This window comes from Lepisosteus platostomus, chromosome 27, assembly GCF_059453375.1.
Source record: "Lepisosteus platostomus isolate fLepPlt1 chromosome 27, fLepPlt1.hap1, whole genome shotgun sequence".
NCBI lineage: Eukaryota > Metazoa > Chordata > Actinopteri > Semionotiformes > Lepisosteidae > Lepisosteus > Lepisosteus platostomus.
The window spans coordinates 1350289-1366805 of NC_142637.1; the positions used below are offsets into that span (position 1 = coordinate 1350289).

General features: G+C 42.2%; 1 protein-coding gene across 5 annotated transcripts; it reads right to left on the bottom strand.

Moving 5' to 3' along the window:
- Positions 1-16516, bottom strand: sgta (small glutamine rich tetratricopeptide repeat co-chaperone alpha). Of its 5 annotated transcripts, none has more exons than XR_015930888.1 (12): positions 16377-16516; positions 14207-14356; positions 12848-12951; positions 12030-12117; positions 11043-11142; positions 10762-10866; positions 10409-10547; positions 8968-9030; positions 7781-7818; positions 6919-7011; positions 6439-6621; positions 1-3862 (listed from the first exon to the last, which is right to left on the bottom strand). XR_015930888.1 is itself a non-coding variant. In XM_088622359.1 (12 exons), the coding sequence occupies exons 2-11, from the start codon at positions 14304-14306 to the stop codon at positions 6510-6512; spliced, it is 942 nt and encodes a 313-aa protein (XP_088478485.1). In that variant the 5' UTR covers positions 14307-14356; positions 16377-16516; the 3' UTR covers positions 1-3862; positions 6501-6509. The 5 variants fall into 5 exon arrangements, 4 of the variants coding, with proteins under 4 accessions (XP_088478485.1, XP_088478486.1, XP_088478487.1 ...); XM_088622359.1 differs by having other exon boundaries at positions 6501-6621; XM_088622360.1 differs by lacking the exon at positions 16377-16516 and adding an exon at positions 16177-16355 and having other exon boundaries at positions 6501-6621.
- Between the last annotated feature and the right edge of the window lies 1 nt (position 16517).

Consider the following 16517-nt stretch of genomic DNA (forward strand, 5'->3'; position numbering starts at 1 on the left):
AATGGTAACAAAACTTTTATTACAAAGGAAAAGCAAAAGCAACAGACCATTTTAACATACAGGATATGGGCTGAAAAGGAATTTTTGGTACACCCCACTGTGCACAATATCAACACTATTGCTTATCTCTTTCCCAAGTACTGTCAAATGTTTCAAGCCATCCACCTCAATACTTTTGGGCAGTGAATGAGTCTATTGTAACATCCATTTACAAAGAAAGTCAACAAACATCTGAACTGCATCCAAGAAACCATATTTCCATAGATCACCTATGACTTTACAAAGGACACCAAGTTAGATACAGTGAAAAAGAAAAGGAAGATCTAATTTTAGTCTCATTATGCCAGTTTGGTAAAAACTGCAACTTGAGAGTTCCTGTTCCATCATAACTATGAGAGAATGAGTGAAGTCATCCCTTTATAGAATTATTGTATTTTCATAATAGAAAATGTCAGATAGATCCACTACAATATTAAAATACAGTATAAATGAATGTTGGCCACAACCACAGCTGTGATAATTCATGTGAGAGTGTGACACAGTCCCAGGAGAATCGCAAGATGTTAATTTGAAAAAGACAAAAACTAAACTGATTCCAAGCAGCTTCATTTGGTTCCTTGAAAACCTTTCACGTCACAAACGTCATGCACTATGAAAAATTCAATTATATAAGTGCATGTGTAAAACAAAAACTCACTTCAACAAACAGCAAGGAACACAGAAACATCTGGAAGGTATTTTTTTAGTAATGTCCTTTGTACAAAACACATTTAGTTTGACTTCACAGCAAGTGTGCAGATTGCTGTACAGTAAAAATTCTGGGAAAGGAGGTATATACAGTACGGAGGGTTGAAGACACTTGTGACCCTGGCCAGTATTCCGGTATTCCTTTCAATTAATCCTCTTAATTAACCAATTGAATGATTGGATGAGCAGTACAGTCATTTTTCCAAACATGTTTTAAAGCTAATGATTTGAGAGACAGCTGGAGCTGCCAAGTCTCCCCAGGCCTGCACAGAAGTGTTTGCAGTTCTTGTCAGTTAAATCATTCAAAATTAAGAAGACCATCTGGATTGGACTTTGACTCCTTTCGAATAAGATCCCAGCTAAGAAGGCAAAATCGATGTGACTCCACTCCACTGAGAAAATGTTGGGATTTGGGGATTTGACTGAACTGCCTGCAAAAAGTCCACTTGGGACAAGGGCCAGACATTTTGGAAACCTTTTCCTTCTTCAGAGCAACAACATGCAGAAATTCTGTAAATCATCAGCTTACGTTTCCTGAAGATTTGCAAGAAACTTGTCATGGACCAAACACCCACAGAATCACAGCGAGCTAGACTTGACACAGATCATTAAAGCAGTCTCTTATAGGGGACAATTTAAAACGCCTGGAGACATTAACCAACTGCTCGAACTGCTTTCTCTGATTTCACACAGAAAACAAGAAATTGCATTCCACGTATTACATGGACATTCATAAGCAATAAGCAATATCCATACACAGTTTCATCCTGTAATGGGTGGAATTGTGGTATTTTACTTTACAATAGCGCCCACTTGTAACTCCATCCCCTTGCTTCTCAATGCAGTCACCCAAGATGTATCTGCTGTGGGCCAGTCACAGAAGCGTCTATAAATCCCATGATGGATTCCACTGTAACTTGTCAAGCTGGTTTTTCCAGTGCTTTATTGCCTCAACCCTTCTTCGTCCTTAATATTGTCCGAGAAATTAACTGCTACACGCTGGGCATGTCTTCCACTCACTGCACTGCAGGATCTGTCCACAAATTGCATCAGTATGTATAACGTTACAGGGAAACACTTATGAACACGTTAACAAAAGCTCAGGCTCACACACATACAAAACAATTGACAATAAGGACTTGGATCTTTAAGGTTTTTGTTTCCTTCTTTGTAAAACATTTAAAAGCAGGAGTGCAGTACAATGACAGATTATGGTTACACTGTACTGTGCATTCGTCAAGCCCCCCTCCCCCAGTGGACAATAGCAGCAAAGGAAATCCAAAACCTATGCTTATTTCTTCAAGTATTCATTGCAGAAAATGAAATGAAGGTTGTCAGAAAAGTACACAGTCACCATCATCACGGTGGCAATTTGGCTGGCAAACAGTGAATATGCACCATCTAGGACTGGAGCAATTGACAACAGGGTCTAATCTACCATCTGTCCTTGGACTGTGGGAAAGAAACCAGGAACTCCTGGTAGAAACCCATGAGAACAGAGGGAGAACATACAAACTCCACACAGAGCACCCCAGGTCTGGAATTGAACCCAGAGCCACAGTGCTGAGGGGCATCGATGCTGACCAGTATGCCACCGTGCAGCCCATTCTGAAATGGAAATCTTAATATCCAGAAATTATTTAGAAATCCCACAACAGGAGAATCCAATCCTGATCCTAGAGAGCCACTGTGTCTGTGCCATATTTGGTTCAGCTCCCCTGCGACCCTGTGATGGATAAAGCATATGGGATGGAGGGTTAATCCCCTTAATGAAGCTGCCTTTCTTCAGTCCTCGGCTTCAGAAACACCCTACTTGTTGTTCATATCCACAAAAGCACTGAGCAAACCACGCTGCATCTGACTGTCCTCAGGTTTTTTTCAATCATTTGTTAGTTACCAGCCCCTAGGAGGTGACCCAGAAATGGATTTAGAAATACAAGAGGGAATAACATCAGTCTCGCCTATTCAAAGCATTTTTAGTATCGACTTCCAGTGCTGTAATTCCAGATCTAAATCAAACGAGAGGGCACTTTAAACCCCACATAATTTCCATTCCTGTCCAACCTTGGAAAAGCTGTAATGGTATTAGAGCAATAGAGATAAGTAAATTAGTTAATTAGCCAATGCAATTAAGACAGGGGATCCTGTGGACCAAGTCCATGTCCTATATACCTTAAGAATTAAACAAAGATATTTCCCTTAAATATGATATTTACATTAATGTGTTTAGATGCTCAGTGCAAAATCCTTAAACCAAAAAATGATGAAGGTGTTTAACTTTGTGAAACTGGCCACCGAGCTAGGGAACTCTGACACAGCACAACCAACAGTGCAGAAACAGATTCCTGCACTGCAGCACAGCAAGGTCTCCCAATCCTTGAAGGTTCACATTCTCTCTTGATCACGAAGAAACCAACAAAAAAAAAACCAAAACGGAAGAAACCAGAGAGTTTGGCACCAGTTTTGATGTCATTTTTCCAGAAAACAAAGACAGCAGAAACAGCTTTATCTCTGCATTTCAAGTTGAAGGTCTCCAAGATTTTCCCTTGACAACAGGTAGTAATGATTCAAGACCGATATTTATTTTTTTCCTTAAATTTCCAAAAGCATTTTCTGCACATATTTACTGACTACACTACACCGGTATAAATAAAGTTTTCAATACTGTGGACTTTTTTCTGCATCACTTAAAAATGAACAAATTTACCTCAAAGAATAAGGTTACATACAGAAATTTCTGCAGTGAGTCCACAGAACAAATGCGACAAGTGTTTTTTGGAAGATAGTCCAGACAACAATTGTGAATTACAAGATTAAGTCCGCTGGATATGATCGGCTACACACAACAATCATGAGCTTAAACTGCCATTATGCAGCTGAGAGAACAACAGGGTGGAGGTGTTCAAATCCAGAGGAGGCTCCAAGATGATTTCAATCAGAGGGCATGTCCTCTACTTACATCTGAGTTTCATTTTGTGGTTTAACTGGGAAGAAAGAACAAAAATTTGGGGGCCCAACATGCAAAAATTATTTTTCCTTGTCCTACAGTTGCGATCAAATCCAAAACAAAAATAAGGGACAGCCTGTCTTCAAGTGTTATCGCACAAAGCCCCACCTGCAAAAAAAAAAAAGAAGCAAGTCATGTTTTAAGAAGTCTTCATATTTGGATAAAAAACAGAATACTTTAATTTATCCTTTATTAATGTAAAGAAAAAAAATCACATCTGGTTACTGATTCCTCGCTGTACCATGTTTCTTGTTGACTGTTTCTCTATTTTTAAGTATCTCCACATCCTGAGTCCCTTTCACACAGAGGTGAGCTGTAGCGGCTTGGGATAAGATCCGCAGCAAATTTACAAATTTACCTCAAAGAATAAGGTTGATAAAGTCCACAGAACAAATGCGACAAGTGTTTTTTGGAAGATAGTCCAGACAACAATGTGGTATGTTGTGGGAACTGCCCAGCCTAGAAAAGAGCTGGCACACTTTATCCCAACTCAGAACCATCTTGCAAGAACCTCTCGTGAGGGTCTGATGTAGTACTGAGCCATCACACAGGAGTTCACACTGTTTCACACAGGAAAGGTAGGTGCCTCGTGTGACTCTACTCATGAGCGGGTCTGGATTCTCAGCGATGCTGCTCACTTTCAATACGTTTGACAAGAGGGCCTCCGAAGTGTTTCCACCAATAGAAGCATTCAGAGTGCAAGTTGGCCTATAAGATCCAGGTGTCAAGGGTCAGCAGTCTGTGACTGAGATTCCCTAAGAGGAGGCACACAATTGGCTGAGCACTGCCAAAGGCAGGCTGTAATTGGTCAGCCGGGGCTGTGCTGGTGACCCTTGACACCTGCAGCATCCCAGGTTCTTGCGGGAAGGCTGTACTGTTATAGTGAGGGACGAGTCAGTGCTGAACAACCAGTAATGAGCGACGCTGCCTGTGATGTAATAAAATACGATTGGCTTGAAGGGGACTGGGAGGAGGTGCCTGCCCAACCTTCCTTATTCCTATCCACGGGTTCATAACCACGGGCTGAGCTGAGAAAAACATACAGCTGGCAAATTCAAATCAGGTGGGTATAACACAAAAGGTTAAATACCATGAAGGAAAAGGGCAGCACCAAATGTGCAGCTAGCAAATGTGAGATCCAGATGTAGTAGAGCAATCTATTGTTGCACTGTGAGACAGAACTGAAACGCAGTAAAGATAGACTCATAAAAATAGCTCAGGTAGGGAGCTGTGTCAGCATACATAGTCTGCAAAGGAACAACAGGTTGATTCCATGCTGAAAGAAGAGAGAAAACAACGTTTCGCCTGCGAAGCTGACACCTGAAGAAGGCTTCACAGCTGTTACTTATTCCTTAATAAAAATAGCTGCTGCAGCTGCTTCCTCACTCCAGGATGATGCCATTTTGCATGATTTGCAGGCTTCCATTGACATGAGAATGTCTACAGATTGACAGGGCCTTTTACACCTCAATCTTTATCAGAGGAATATGACAGCTTAAAGTAAAGATGTGCAAGAGAAATATATCCACATTGCACATCTTTGAACAGTGGTATCGTCCAGAAGCCAGGAAGTTATTATATAAGCAGGCATGGCATATAAGGAAAGACAACCATAGATCAGCGAAAAACCATTCAAGCCAGAAAGCAGATGGTTATCACAGCAAGTGCGTCAGCTGTGAAGGGTGACCTCTGCTATGGCCTGCACTGTCACTGTGGTGGATGTGACCGGGGGCACGATGATAATTTGTAACGCTGTTATATTAGAAATTTGACTGCTTACATTTAGGCAGCTATGCAATGTTTTGGCTGTTCTGATCACAGCCTCTAACAGGCAAAAAGGATACCCAGTGTAATAAGACTTGAATTGTGATGTTTTCACACACACACTTTCAAATCCAGTGTTGAAGAGACTACTGAATCTTGCACAAAATATAAGTAGATCACACTGCCTTACCTTTGCTCCAACATTTAGTTTCTCACATTAAGATGACACAATAACAGTGAAGAGTCCATTGTGACTTTCAGGGTTTTATATTTGGGTTTGTCCTTACCAATTTAGTTTCAGGACCAACCTAGATTTAATGTAATATAGGTCATTTACTTTAGACACTTTCAACTGCACTCTAAGTGGAGCTTATTCGTTTTTTTTATATCTGTTAAATCCACACTTTGTTAAATTAACTTCATGTCTCTTTTTCTGTAATAAGAAATATGGAAACTATTTTGCACATTTACACACCCCAAAAAGGCAGTCAATGGATACACAATACCAAAATAAAACAAATTAAGTCATAGGCGAGATCACATTTAATATATCCATCCATTTTCTAACTGCTTCCGCCAATTCCGGGACGCAGGGGAGCTATAGCCCATCCCAGCAAGATGTAAAGCCAACTGACCTATGGCCTTGAGCTGTGGGGAACAAACACAGCACCTGGAGAAAAGCTACATAACCTGGAGCTAACTCCACGCAGACAGCACCCCAGATCCAGGACCCCAGCTCTGAGAGCCAGCAATATTACTCACTGGGACCCACATGTCATACAGTACAACCTAATTTTACAAAGCTACTGGGGGGAAAAAAACACCCCGAAATATCCTGTTTTAATAGAGTACATTAAAACAGGACTGTGCATGTAATTTATGTGAGTGGGACAAAAAACCCGAAGGGGTAAAGTATGCACCCATGTTTGTGGTGAAGAGTACTGGTGCCCTACAGGCGGGGTAAAGAGCAGGTCTTCCCTCACCGTCCCTGTCAGGGCTGCTCCTCGTTGCTGGCGCTGGGCGTCCGACTCCGGATTTGGCTCCTCAGCTGCTCAATCAGCTCTGGGTTCTGCTGCTGCATCTGCTGGGCAAACTGCTGACCCCTGCAGGAGAGCATCAGGAGAGGCACTTAGCCGACGCCTTCTGAAACAAGACCATTTCCCCAAAGGCGTCCACAGAGAAAGACAGTGCAGACCCATTTAAAAAAAGCCAGCCTTGCCTATACAGGAAATAAATACGCAAAATCAGATGCCCTTCGGTTGGTATTTGCAAGAAACTTTGACTCACAGGTCTGCACCTTAAACATGTGGTACCATATTCTATTGGTACAGCCTGACTGACACCAGTTTGCAAATTTCAGCTCAAGGGGCGCTGAGCTGATAACGCTGCTGGACACTCACGCTTGGATAAGCCCAGAGAGGTCATTTGGGCCTGGGCCGCCTCCTGCCGTTGCTCCCATTGGCCCATAGGCCCCCGACATCATCCCAGACATCCTGCAGAGCAAGAAGAGGGGGGGGTGGGGGTGGGGGATCATCAAAGCATGAATGAACCTCTGGAAAAGCACAGACAGGTCCCCAAGACAGGGAGAGGTCCACACACCAAAACACAGGACATCAATGAAAATCTGGCATACCATTTTTATTTATAAAATACCAATCTAAAGACACTGAAGTCACATCTTTCACACTGCAAAAGCAGGTGTGCTGAGAATGAGTTATAATACAGAACTTCACCAGAAATCTTCAGCACAGCGCCTTCATTTCTTCATGCAGAAATGAGCATGCCATTAAACCATTTTGTACCTGATTTTCTTAGACATTTGATGAGGGATTTGGACTTTGTATTCACAAGGCCACTTGTCTTCATGTTACTGGCTTTTCTGTTAGTTTAGCATATTCTATTTGAAGTCCAATGTTACCATTTTTAAAAAACTTTTTGAAACATTTTCATGCACAGCCAGAGTTACAGGGCTTCCAAGGTGTGGTGATTAAATACTTTAATATAGTTAATTATCAACTCTTTTAGCCATCTAGATCTTAGACTTGTGCTTAGACTAGAACTATCACACGTTTATATTTAATATTTTAATATTTTGGTCAAATAGCCCGTTATTTGTGATAGGCTCAAACCCCATTGAAAAAAATACACACCTATATCTTACCACATGCATGTGACACGTAATATCAACTTGGGCCATAACAGAGTGCCTTATAGAACAAAGTAGGGTGAATATAAATAAAGTCTTGTTTTAAAAGGACTTACAGCTGTTGAACTTGAGGGTTGTTCATCAGACTTGATGCCTGAAATCAAACACCAATCACAATTAGAATGTTCACTACTAATAGATAAAGCCTTAATCTACTGGGTGATACCTGCTGAAAATCAGCTCCCAGAACACTTCCTGACTTTTACAGACTGTAATATAAATCATTTCTGACTATAACAGCTACAGTAATACTAACCTTAAGTGCTAATCTAAAAGAGAAGGAAACAGGAGTTCAAAATAAGGACATCTTAACTGCCTATAAGCCTGAAAACTGTATAGAGCAATTTTAAACTTGCAATCTTTTAAATAATGCAAAGCTTTATTGAAGTAAAATTTGAGGAGTCACATTTTGCAAGACAGGTTTGAAAAGCACCTATTTAGATGCAATATTTTCAATGAATCTGATCCTCATTTTGGCAAGCTTCTGAAAATAGGTCTTAACAGAAACTTAAAAGTTTAACCAAAACTGATGAGGAGTCAAAATCAATGCTTCAGAACACTTTCAGTCCTGCTAGTTTGCTGTTGACAACAGAGGTGTTGTGGATCCGAAGAAACAATTTCAAACATACAACACAACTGCCCACCGCACATCAGCAGGAACTATGCTTCCACACTGCTTCCCTCCCCAAAAAAACGAGGAAGAAAACACCTGTTTTAATTCAACTGGAGAAGCAACATCCTGCTTTTCTGCCTGACCCCCTGAATCTGAAACCCCTTCTTTATGTGAAGCGCTTGCAACCCTTTAGGATTAAATGGATTATAAACTATACATATATAAATGAAAGGAATTATTATTTTGAAGCAAATGTGCTTCACTGGATGTTGAAAATTGTATCAATATATTGATCAAGATCAATCAATATTTCCTTTTAGGAATAATTTTATTAGCGAGAGATCCATTTGCAGAAATCTATTCAAATGTAAAGTGTCTACTCTGCACAATTAGTAAATTACAAGTAAGTAAAATACAATGGACAAACTCGATTGACTGTTGTGGAACACCAACAGAGGTATTCAAAACCCTGTTAACATATTGAGGAATACCGTCTGTTCAGAGTATGAAGTGTTCCGAGTACAGCGAGGGACCTTGTTTGTAAACCGAGTGATTCAGTAGTTACAGTACCATGCGTTAAAACTCCACATGGATCCCAACCCAAAAGATCTATAGGCATTCTGACCTTACCATGTTCATGAAGCCAGGGTTGCTAAGCAATCCTGCTAGGTCAACTCCACCCATTCCCCCTGTCTAAAAGAAGAAAAACAGGATACTGAGCCAAGCAGAAGAATTCACCGTTCCCTTATTTCATCATGAAGCTGAGAATATTGGAAGTCTAAATTCATCAAGAGGGAGTAAATTATTAAGAAAAACAGCAGTAATATAAAATAGTTCAAGTAAGTAGTCAGCATGCGCAGTAACAGCACCTCACACCAGAAGAAGGCTCCACAGCAGAAACATTGTGTTTCTTTTCCTTTCTTTTCAGAATGGAATAAACCTGTACTTGTTCCTTTCTAATACAAAATATATATCGAACATATGTAAAACATACAGTTATTAGAAAATCATTTATCTTTTGGGCTTCTGTTGTTTTTTTAAACTACCTTGCTTTTGACTATTTCAATCATATTGCAAGACCTTAGCATCTTCTCATGCAGCCATCACCACTGTGCAATAATTGTGGTTCAGGTAATGAACATTATTTCAGCTACCGTTCCTGTCTTTTCTATTGCTATTAATACTGTTACTATTAATAATGCTGTTAATACGACCGGAACATTTTCACAAATGCAAAAGAACTCTCATTTCACCTTATCGCCTGAAATGTGGAAAATAGAAAACCACTCTTCTGTAACTGAACTGTCTGTATAACTCAATATCAGGTTATTAAACTAGAAAAATTAAAAAAAAACACAGTTAACTGCCATGTTTCCAATAATGCTATGCACTCAGGTGACCCATTAAGAACCAGAAGGAGTGCACAACCAATCCATGCAATCAATACTCTTCAGACTATGGATCTGGAGATGAAAAAACAAAGTGTGGTAGACCACATGTTGCTGTTTCAGTCACTAGTCAGCTGTGTCAAGGACTGCTCAAGCAGTAACCCTAAAGTGACCGGGTTCCACTCGCCTCGGCTGGGCTTGATCTGACCACCATTTCCTGAGCCTTCCACGCAACAGCTACCCCTGGAAACTGCAAGCTTACGTGCGAGTTGAGGAGAGATATGATGCTCTGGTATTTGTTGCCAATTGTCCTGTATGGCACTATGGAGTGAAGCATGTCAACAAAGGAATGGATCTGACAGGTGATAGGTGGGGAGATGTCTCTCTCTCTCTCTGGGATGAGAAAAAATTGCTCGATTCCTATTTACCAAAACCTGGCTCAGCAAGATCTCAGATTTACCCTTGCCTGGATGCATATGTCTGCAAATTATCTAACCACATGCTCATTTCGGCAATCTGATATTTTTTAGAAGGGCATCTATTTTAATTCTATTAAATAGCCTTTCAAGTCTTTGCTATTAATGCATTTGTCTCAATGTTGTCATCTTGTAAGAGTGTAACGTCTGGAAACCAAACATACTGGGATGATATGCTTCTCAAAAAACAATTTCATCTAAACTTACCGGACTTGGCATCTCTCTCATTTTTTGCTCTGCTATTTTCAGGTTGGATTTATAAGTATCGTTTTCAGGGTCGAGTTCCAAAGCTTTCTTGTAGTAACTGACCGCTTCTGAGTGTTTGTTTAAACTAGCCAGAGCGAGCCTGAGGAGACAGGGTTGAAGGTACACCTTTCAGAGAAAGCACAGAATGAACTAAGGAGACAAAAAAAAACTTCCAGAAAATAGCCTGGATGTTCAAACATGGCAACACACGAAAATTGCAATGCGTTTGTCACAGACGTTGTCTCACAGTTTCAACGTTAGGTCACTGGTCTGCAACAGAGGGATAGAAAAGGCCAGGTTCTGGCTGTTCCTACCCCATTCGGCCATAGGCTTTGCTGTAGCTGGGGTCGATAGTGATGGCTTGCTCACAGTCCTGCACAGCTCCAGCATAGTTCCCCAGCTTGCTGTATGCAGCAGCCCTACAAACAATCCAGACACTCCAGAAGTTAAGGACGCACTGAACAGTCAAATAGGGTTCAAAGTATTTATTCTGAGAGTCGTACATACATGGCATACACCATCTGTTTTTTAAATAGCTTAAATAGGCCGTTCCTAAATACAAACCATCCAAACCAGTACTGCTTTCAGGCCATACCTGTTGCAGAAGTACACCGCATTGCGGGGATTTAGCTCTATGGCTTTTGAGTAGAACTCCACTGCAGGACCAAAATTCTCTGCCTTCATCTGGTCATTACCTGCAAAGCAAATCAAATCAACTTAGATGGGGAACTGGGGAAAACACTGAAGCAGGATGTTAAGCTCAAGTCAAAGACTGTTGTATCAATGGCAGCACAGTGTAGAGATTCTTTAAGTTGAGGGCTTGGTCCTTGCTTGATCTGAACAGTGAAAAATCAAAATCTACTTTCAGACCACATACAGTGTTTTAGAAACAGCTCTGAAAAACTGCAGTGCTGTCTTATGAGCAGACTTTTAAATGCATTGAAATAATCCCCCCCCCACCTTGATCCACACAAGGTATGCAATGATTTAAAGGGGAAAATATTTTTAGTGTGTAACAATTCACAAAAATGAAAAACAGAAATATCTTGGTTTACTTTAGTATTCAGAGCCCTGAGTCAATACTTTGTTAAAAGTATTTTTTTGCAGCAATTATAGCTTTGAGTCTTCCTTTCCTGTGCAAAGGTGATACAGACACATCTGGATTTGGGAGTTTTGCCCATTCATCCTTGAAGATCTGCACAGGCTCTGTAAAGTTGGATGTGGAATGTGGGTAAACCCCCCAAAAAAGTGCACAGATGTATTTTATACCCTTTCCCATATAAATACTTCCTCACATTCCTATCACAGACGAACAGATTGTTGGTCTTCTTGGTAGTGTTTACAAAAAACACTAAACCCTACAAGGCCTGGTAATACCAAAACTGTGGTTCAAAATTAAAACGACAAGTGACAGAGAGAACAACCTTTTTTAATTGGATCTGAAAAAATGTTTTAATGGAATAGCTCAGTAATCAAAAACTCACCCATTCTTATAAGCCACAAAACGCATAATTTGATGCTCTGTAATGTGTAATGAGCACATAGTAAAAATTCTGTTGCAGGACTATGACAGAGTCCTTACCATCTGTTTTGAGCCTCTCTGCTTCGGCAATGTCCTCCTCTGTGGGGGTGTCTGGGACGGCATTGATCTGTACCTGCGGTGTCTCCGGCTGAAACGATCAAACAGCTTTCAGCAGAGATGCCAACAGGACACCGGTTCAATCAATAATTACTAGGAGGGAAAACGTGTTGCAGCCGAGCATGTGGTCACAGATATCCTGAAACTGGGAATCAGCAGTGCAATCCAAAATAAAGGCACACGGGAGTTTAAGATCTTGAGTATCAGAAAATTGACAGTAGGAATGCGACATGGCTGATTGCTTGCAGATCAGACAAAACTGGGGAGCGATGCCCAATCTTACCTAAAAACACTTAAAATTGTTGCATGCAGAAGGAGCTACTGTAAAATAATGGAGACCATGGAGCAGTGCAGGAATCTTGGGGTTTCACACAAAATCACTACCCTAGCAAGTACACACAGCCCGTCATTTGTATAGCAAGTAACCAGCTTGTAAAGTGAAGTCAAGGACTGCACATCTAATTGCCAGCTAGCCTGCAGCATGTCTTTGTAAACCAGGTGATACCACGCAACAAGCGCCGACCTTTACAAAGGATCTCTGACATGTCCGTTGCAGGTAAGGGACTGATGAGATGAGATAATGAAGAGATTCAGAAATGTTAAAATCCAGACAATGTGCCTTCATTTTCAGTTTTCCAGTTAAAAGATCCAGATCTAAAACGTCAACAGCACAGTCCGGACATGATTTAGATAACAGTGCTGAGGAAAGAAAGGGGGCGTACGACAAACACGGAGCTCGGTGCCCTGCGGCAGCTCCTCACCTTGTTTGTGGCTGAGACAAAGAGCTCTGGGAGCGTCTGCATCACTGCTAGGCTCTGATCCTCAAGGGAGACTCCAAAGGCCGTCTCCAGGCACTGGATTGCAACTGGCAAACAGAAACAGTGATTTAAAAAACACTAAGGAGTCCCATTCCCCCGCCAGTCCAGTTAGCGAGTGGACTAAGAGTTGTACAAACACACAAAGGCGGTAACCTAGCATTTAACAGGCAAAAACATTAAAACCAAAGTTTACCCAGAACCGTTCATCGGTCTAATAAACAAGAACGTAGTTAAAATGCTGCATTAACAGATGATAGTTCCTTTATACTTTCTTTAGTCATTTCTGTACATAAAATTGGTTTTGACTGAATTTAGAAGGAAGTGACAACAATAAGCTTGCATGTTAAGATATGGCATACACATTCACTGCTGAACTTTAAGCTAATGCCTTACTATGGTGACTGCAGTTTGTAGACTGTATTTTATATATCTGATTAGAAAATGCATGTAGCAAATCAAGTTTGTTTCCCATTCATGAAGGTATCATGCTGAAACAGACTATTGCATATTGGACAATATCAGTGTTATATCAGAAAAAGAGAAAAAGAGTGCAGCTGTATTTTACGTAAAACTCAATTGCAGGTGAGGTGTGCCCAATCCTGCTCCTGGAGAGCCTCAAACCAGTACATTTTACAGCTCAATCTTAAACCACCAATTTCAAAAGAGTATGAACAATTAAATGGCAATCAGTTAAGTAGGCTATTTGTCAAATTATTTAACAATCATTTGGGATGAAATGTGAGTGTCCTCCAGCCCCGAGGGCCAGAGTATTTTAAATTGAAGCAATCACTAGCTTAAGTCATTAATAATTCACAGGTACTGTTTCCAAACGCCAGAAGCAGTTTGTAAGTCTGGCTGGACCGGGGCTCTCCTGGACTAGGGTAGTCTGTACAGCAGGACGAGTTACAATCCAAAGTGGAGATGACACCTGTCACGTGTGACCCTGTCCCAGCTTCTCTTGGCATGGCTAATCATGTGCCACCCCCAAGTGGCACCTTCTCACACTGTAACCAGAACTGAAAACACCTGTCTGTGACAGCCTCATCTCCACCAGCACTCACAAGAGCCCAGGAGCAAAAGTCACAGGCTCCCAGTGAAAGCAGATTCAGCACAGAGCAAGGCACTGTCCTGTAATGCTGAAAACAGTGCTGGCTATTGATGTCTACTTATTGCAAAGTGATTATTGCACTTATTGCCATTTCCACTGGGAATGTGCTGCTGTAAGCAAAGGTCACTAAAATTCTGCTACAGCCTAAAATTAAAACTGAATGTCAGTACCGGTTTAAGAAATTGTCGTCTTACCTTCCAGGCTTTCCTGTGCATCTGAAGATAAGTCCCCCGAGTTGAGCTGGTCATGGAGAAACTGAATGATGGAGAATGCGATACGCTTTGTGTCTGCCATTTGGTAGCTGAGGGGGTAGGCTGGGGCAGTAGGTAAGGTTTCTGGAGATTCTGGAAAGGAAGGGTCATGTTTAAACGTTTGAGAAGAATAGGGCTTCAAGTCCCCACTGAGGAAACTACTGTTGTGTTTTTAGGAAGGCAGATAACCCAGAGAGCATCAACTGACCCAGCTGTATCAAGGACACCTGCACAGCTCAGGAGGTTACCCCTGTGATAAATGGAGAAGTCTTGCTCTCTCAGTTCTCTTACAGATCTGTCTTTCATGTGCCAATAGCCCTGTGAGCTCAATCAACTTTACTGCTCCACTCTTTCCAATTAACAGGTGTCTCAGTCATGGTTGTGGCACCATTTGATAAATACACACACAAAAAGAAGCAAGTCTAAATATAAAGATTACTACTGCTCTTCATTTAGCTACTGCTGTTGGGACTCTAAGGTGATTCCTAAATTTGCAATAAGGTATTACAACCCCACATTCTTCTGGAGAAACTGAATCCATTAACATCTGAGTTACACTATTTGATTAAATGGGAAGCCTCCCCACTCTCACTTAAAGCACCCGATCCAGTGCAGAAAGTGATATTCAGTGGGGACAGGTCATCAGTTATCAGGTTAAAAATAACGACCAGCAGGAGGAGTATGCTGCAGATGCTTGGTGCCTATGTGCTAGCCAGCCGTGCTGCAAATTGTACAAAAACAAAGAGCCTTTAAAATAAACAGGGCATTGGCTTGGCGTTACCACACACCAACTTTGTCATTTGCATTACAATTTTTTTTGTCTATTGACGCATACCGTGCTATGCACATTTTGTGCGCGACCGCTTATTCTGGAGTTGACATTATCCAATTAACTCCTCCAGAAACAGCACAGTTCCTCGCAGATGCCTGGGAGCATGAGTAAACAGGGAGCAAACCAGCCCCGGCCAGGTTCAGGAGACCAGAACTGTGGCTCAGAGTGACCCCCCCACCCTTCAAGAACAGGCCTGCTCTCGCGTCTAGAAATGAAGACCACGACGGAGGAGCTGTGGATCGTCAGCAGCAAAGCACGGCAGCTCGCACTAGAATTGCTTATGCAAATCCTCCTAATATGCGTATGAAATAAAATGGCAGACTACACACACTGCTGGCGAAAATGAATTTATTTTTATCAATAGCTTGCACTGGACGTAGCAATACACGAAGTAACTTGTTTTATTTGGGGACCTTCGTACCAGCAACCTACTTTTGCTTTTCGGATCTGGCATGTTCCGGAAAAAGGTGACTCACGTGTTATGTCACGGTAGGTGAACGTGTACGCGCTGAGCTGATCTAATAGGTCGTCCCAAGCTTTCACGTACCTCGTACACACAGACAGCCTGTGGCTGGATTATACTACACTGCACTTGAAAATGGCATAATTAACTTTACTATTGATTAATCGTAACCGCACCCTGTGAAGCAACTTCAAACACTGAATACTGACCAAAACCTACACGGAGTACACTCAGTAAGGCCGCTCTTGACTCTCCCAATTCTGCAGAGCTGTGTCCCCGAACCTGTGCATCATATGAGACTACTGCTGTACGAAAACTGTCTCGTAAAACTACAGAACAGACAAATTCTCAACAAGTCCCCGGCGACCGCAGTTGTCAGTCTGCCCAGTTCTTTAAATCCGTACTTTTTTTTAATCGATGAAAGAGTTCTGCCCTGCGCCGAACGAGCGATCAGAGGAGACTACGCGCTTGTGCCGAGTGAATCCGACCGGGCGGTCTGATGATCTAGCCGAAGCAGGGACGCCGTCCTTCCCACCTGTCTGACCAAACCTCGGCCGGCTGTGAGTTTTGTCAAACAGAAGATTCCAGCACTGCCGCCGCTCCTCCGTGCGGCCTTACCGTAAATCTGGGACAACGCAGCGTACAGCAAAACTGGCCGCTTCGCTGACGACGCCGCCGCTACCAACCCCCTTTCTGCAAGGTGCCCCCAGAGCCCCTGCGATCGCCGCCTGCCGGAGGGGGGGACTGCCCCGCTCGGGGCAACGGCGTTTACCGTGCGGGTTTTAATGAAAACGGCAGCAAGAAAAGTTGGGTCTCACCTCCCGGTTCCGGCTCTCCGCAGTTTCCTCGCGCTGCGCTGCGTGACGGCCGTCTGCGTCCTCTGACGTCACGCGTCGGACGTGCCTACATCCCCTCCCCCCCCCAGAACGATTATATTCGAACAAATAGATGTTTTCGGC

Excerpts from the sequence above, each read along its gene's own strand:
- sgta (XM_088622359.1), bottom strand. The coding sequence starts at position 14,306 with ATGGCAGACACAAAGCGTATCGCATTCTCCATCATTCAGTTTCTCCAT. Across the intron at positions 12,952-14,206 it reads TGCACAGGAAAGCCTGGAAG|TTGCAATCCAGTGCCTGGAG; the intron begins GTAAGACGACAA and ends TCTGTTTGCCAG. Across the intron at positions 9,031-10,408 it reads TGAGAGAGATGCCAAGTCCG|ACAGGGGGAATGGGTGGAGT; the intron begins GTAAGTTTAGAT and ends TTCTTCTTTTAG.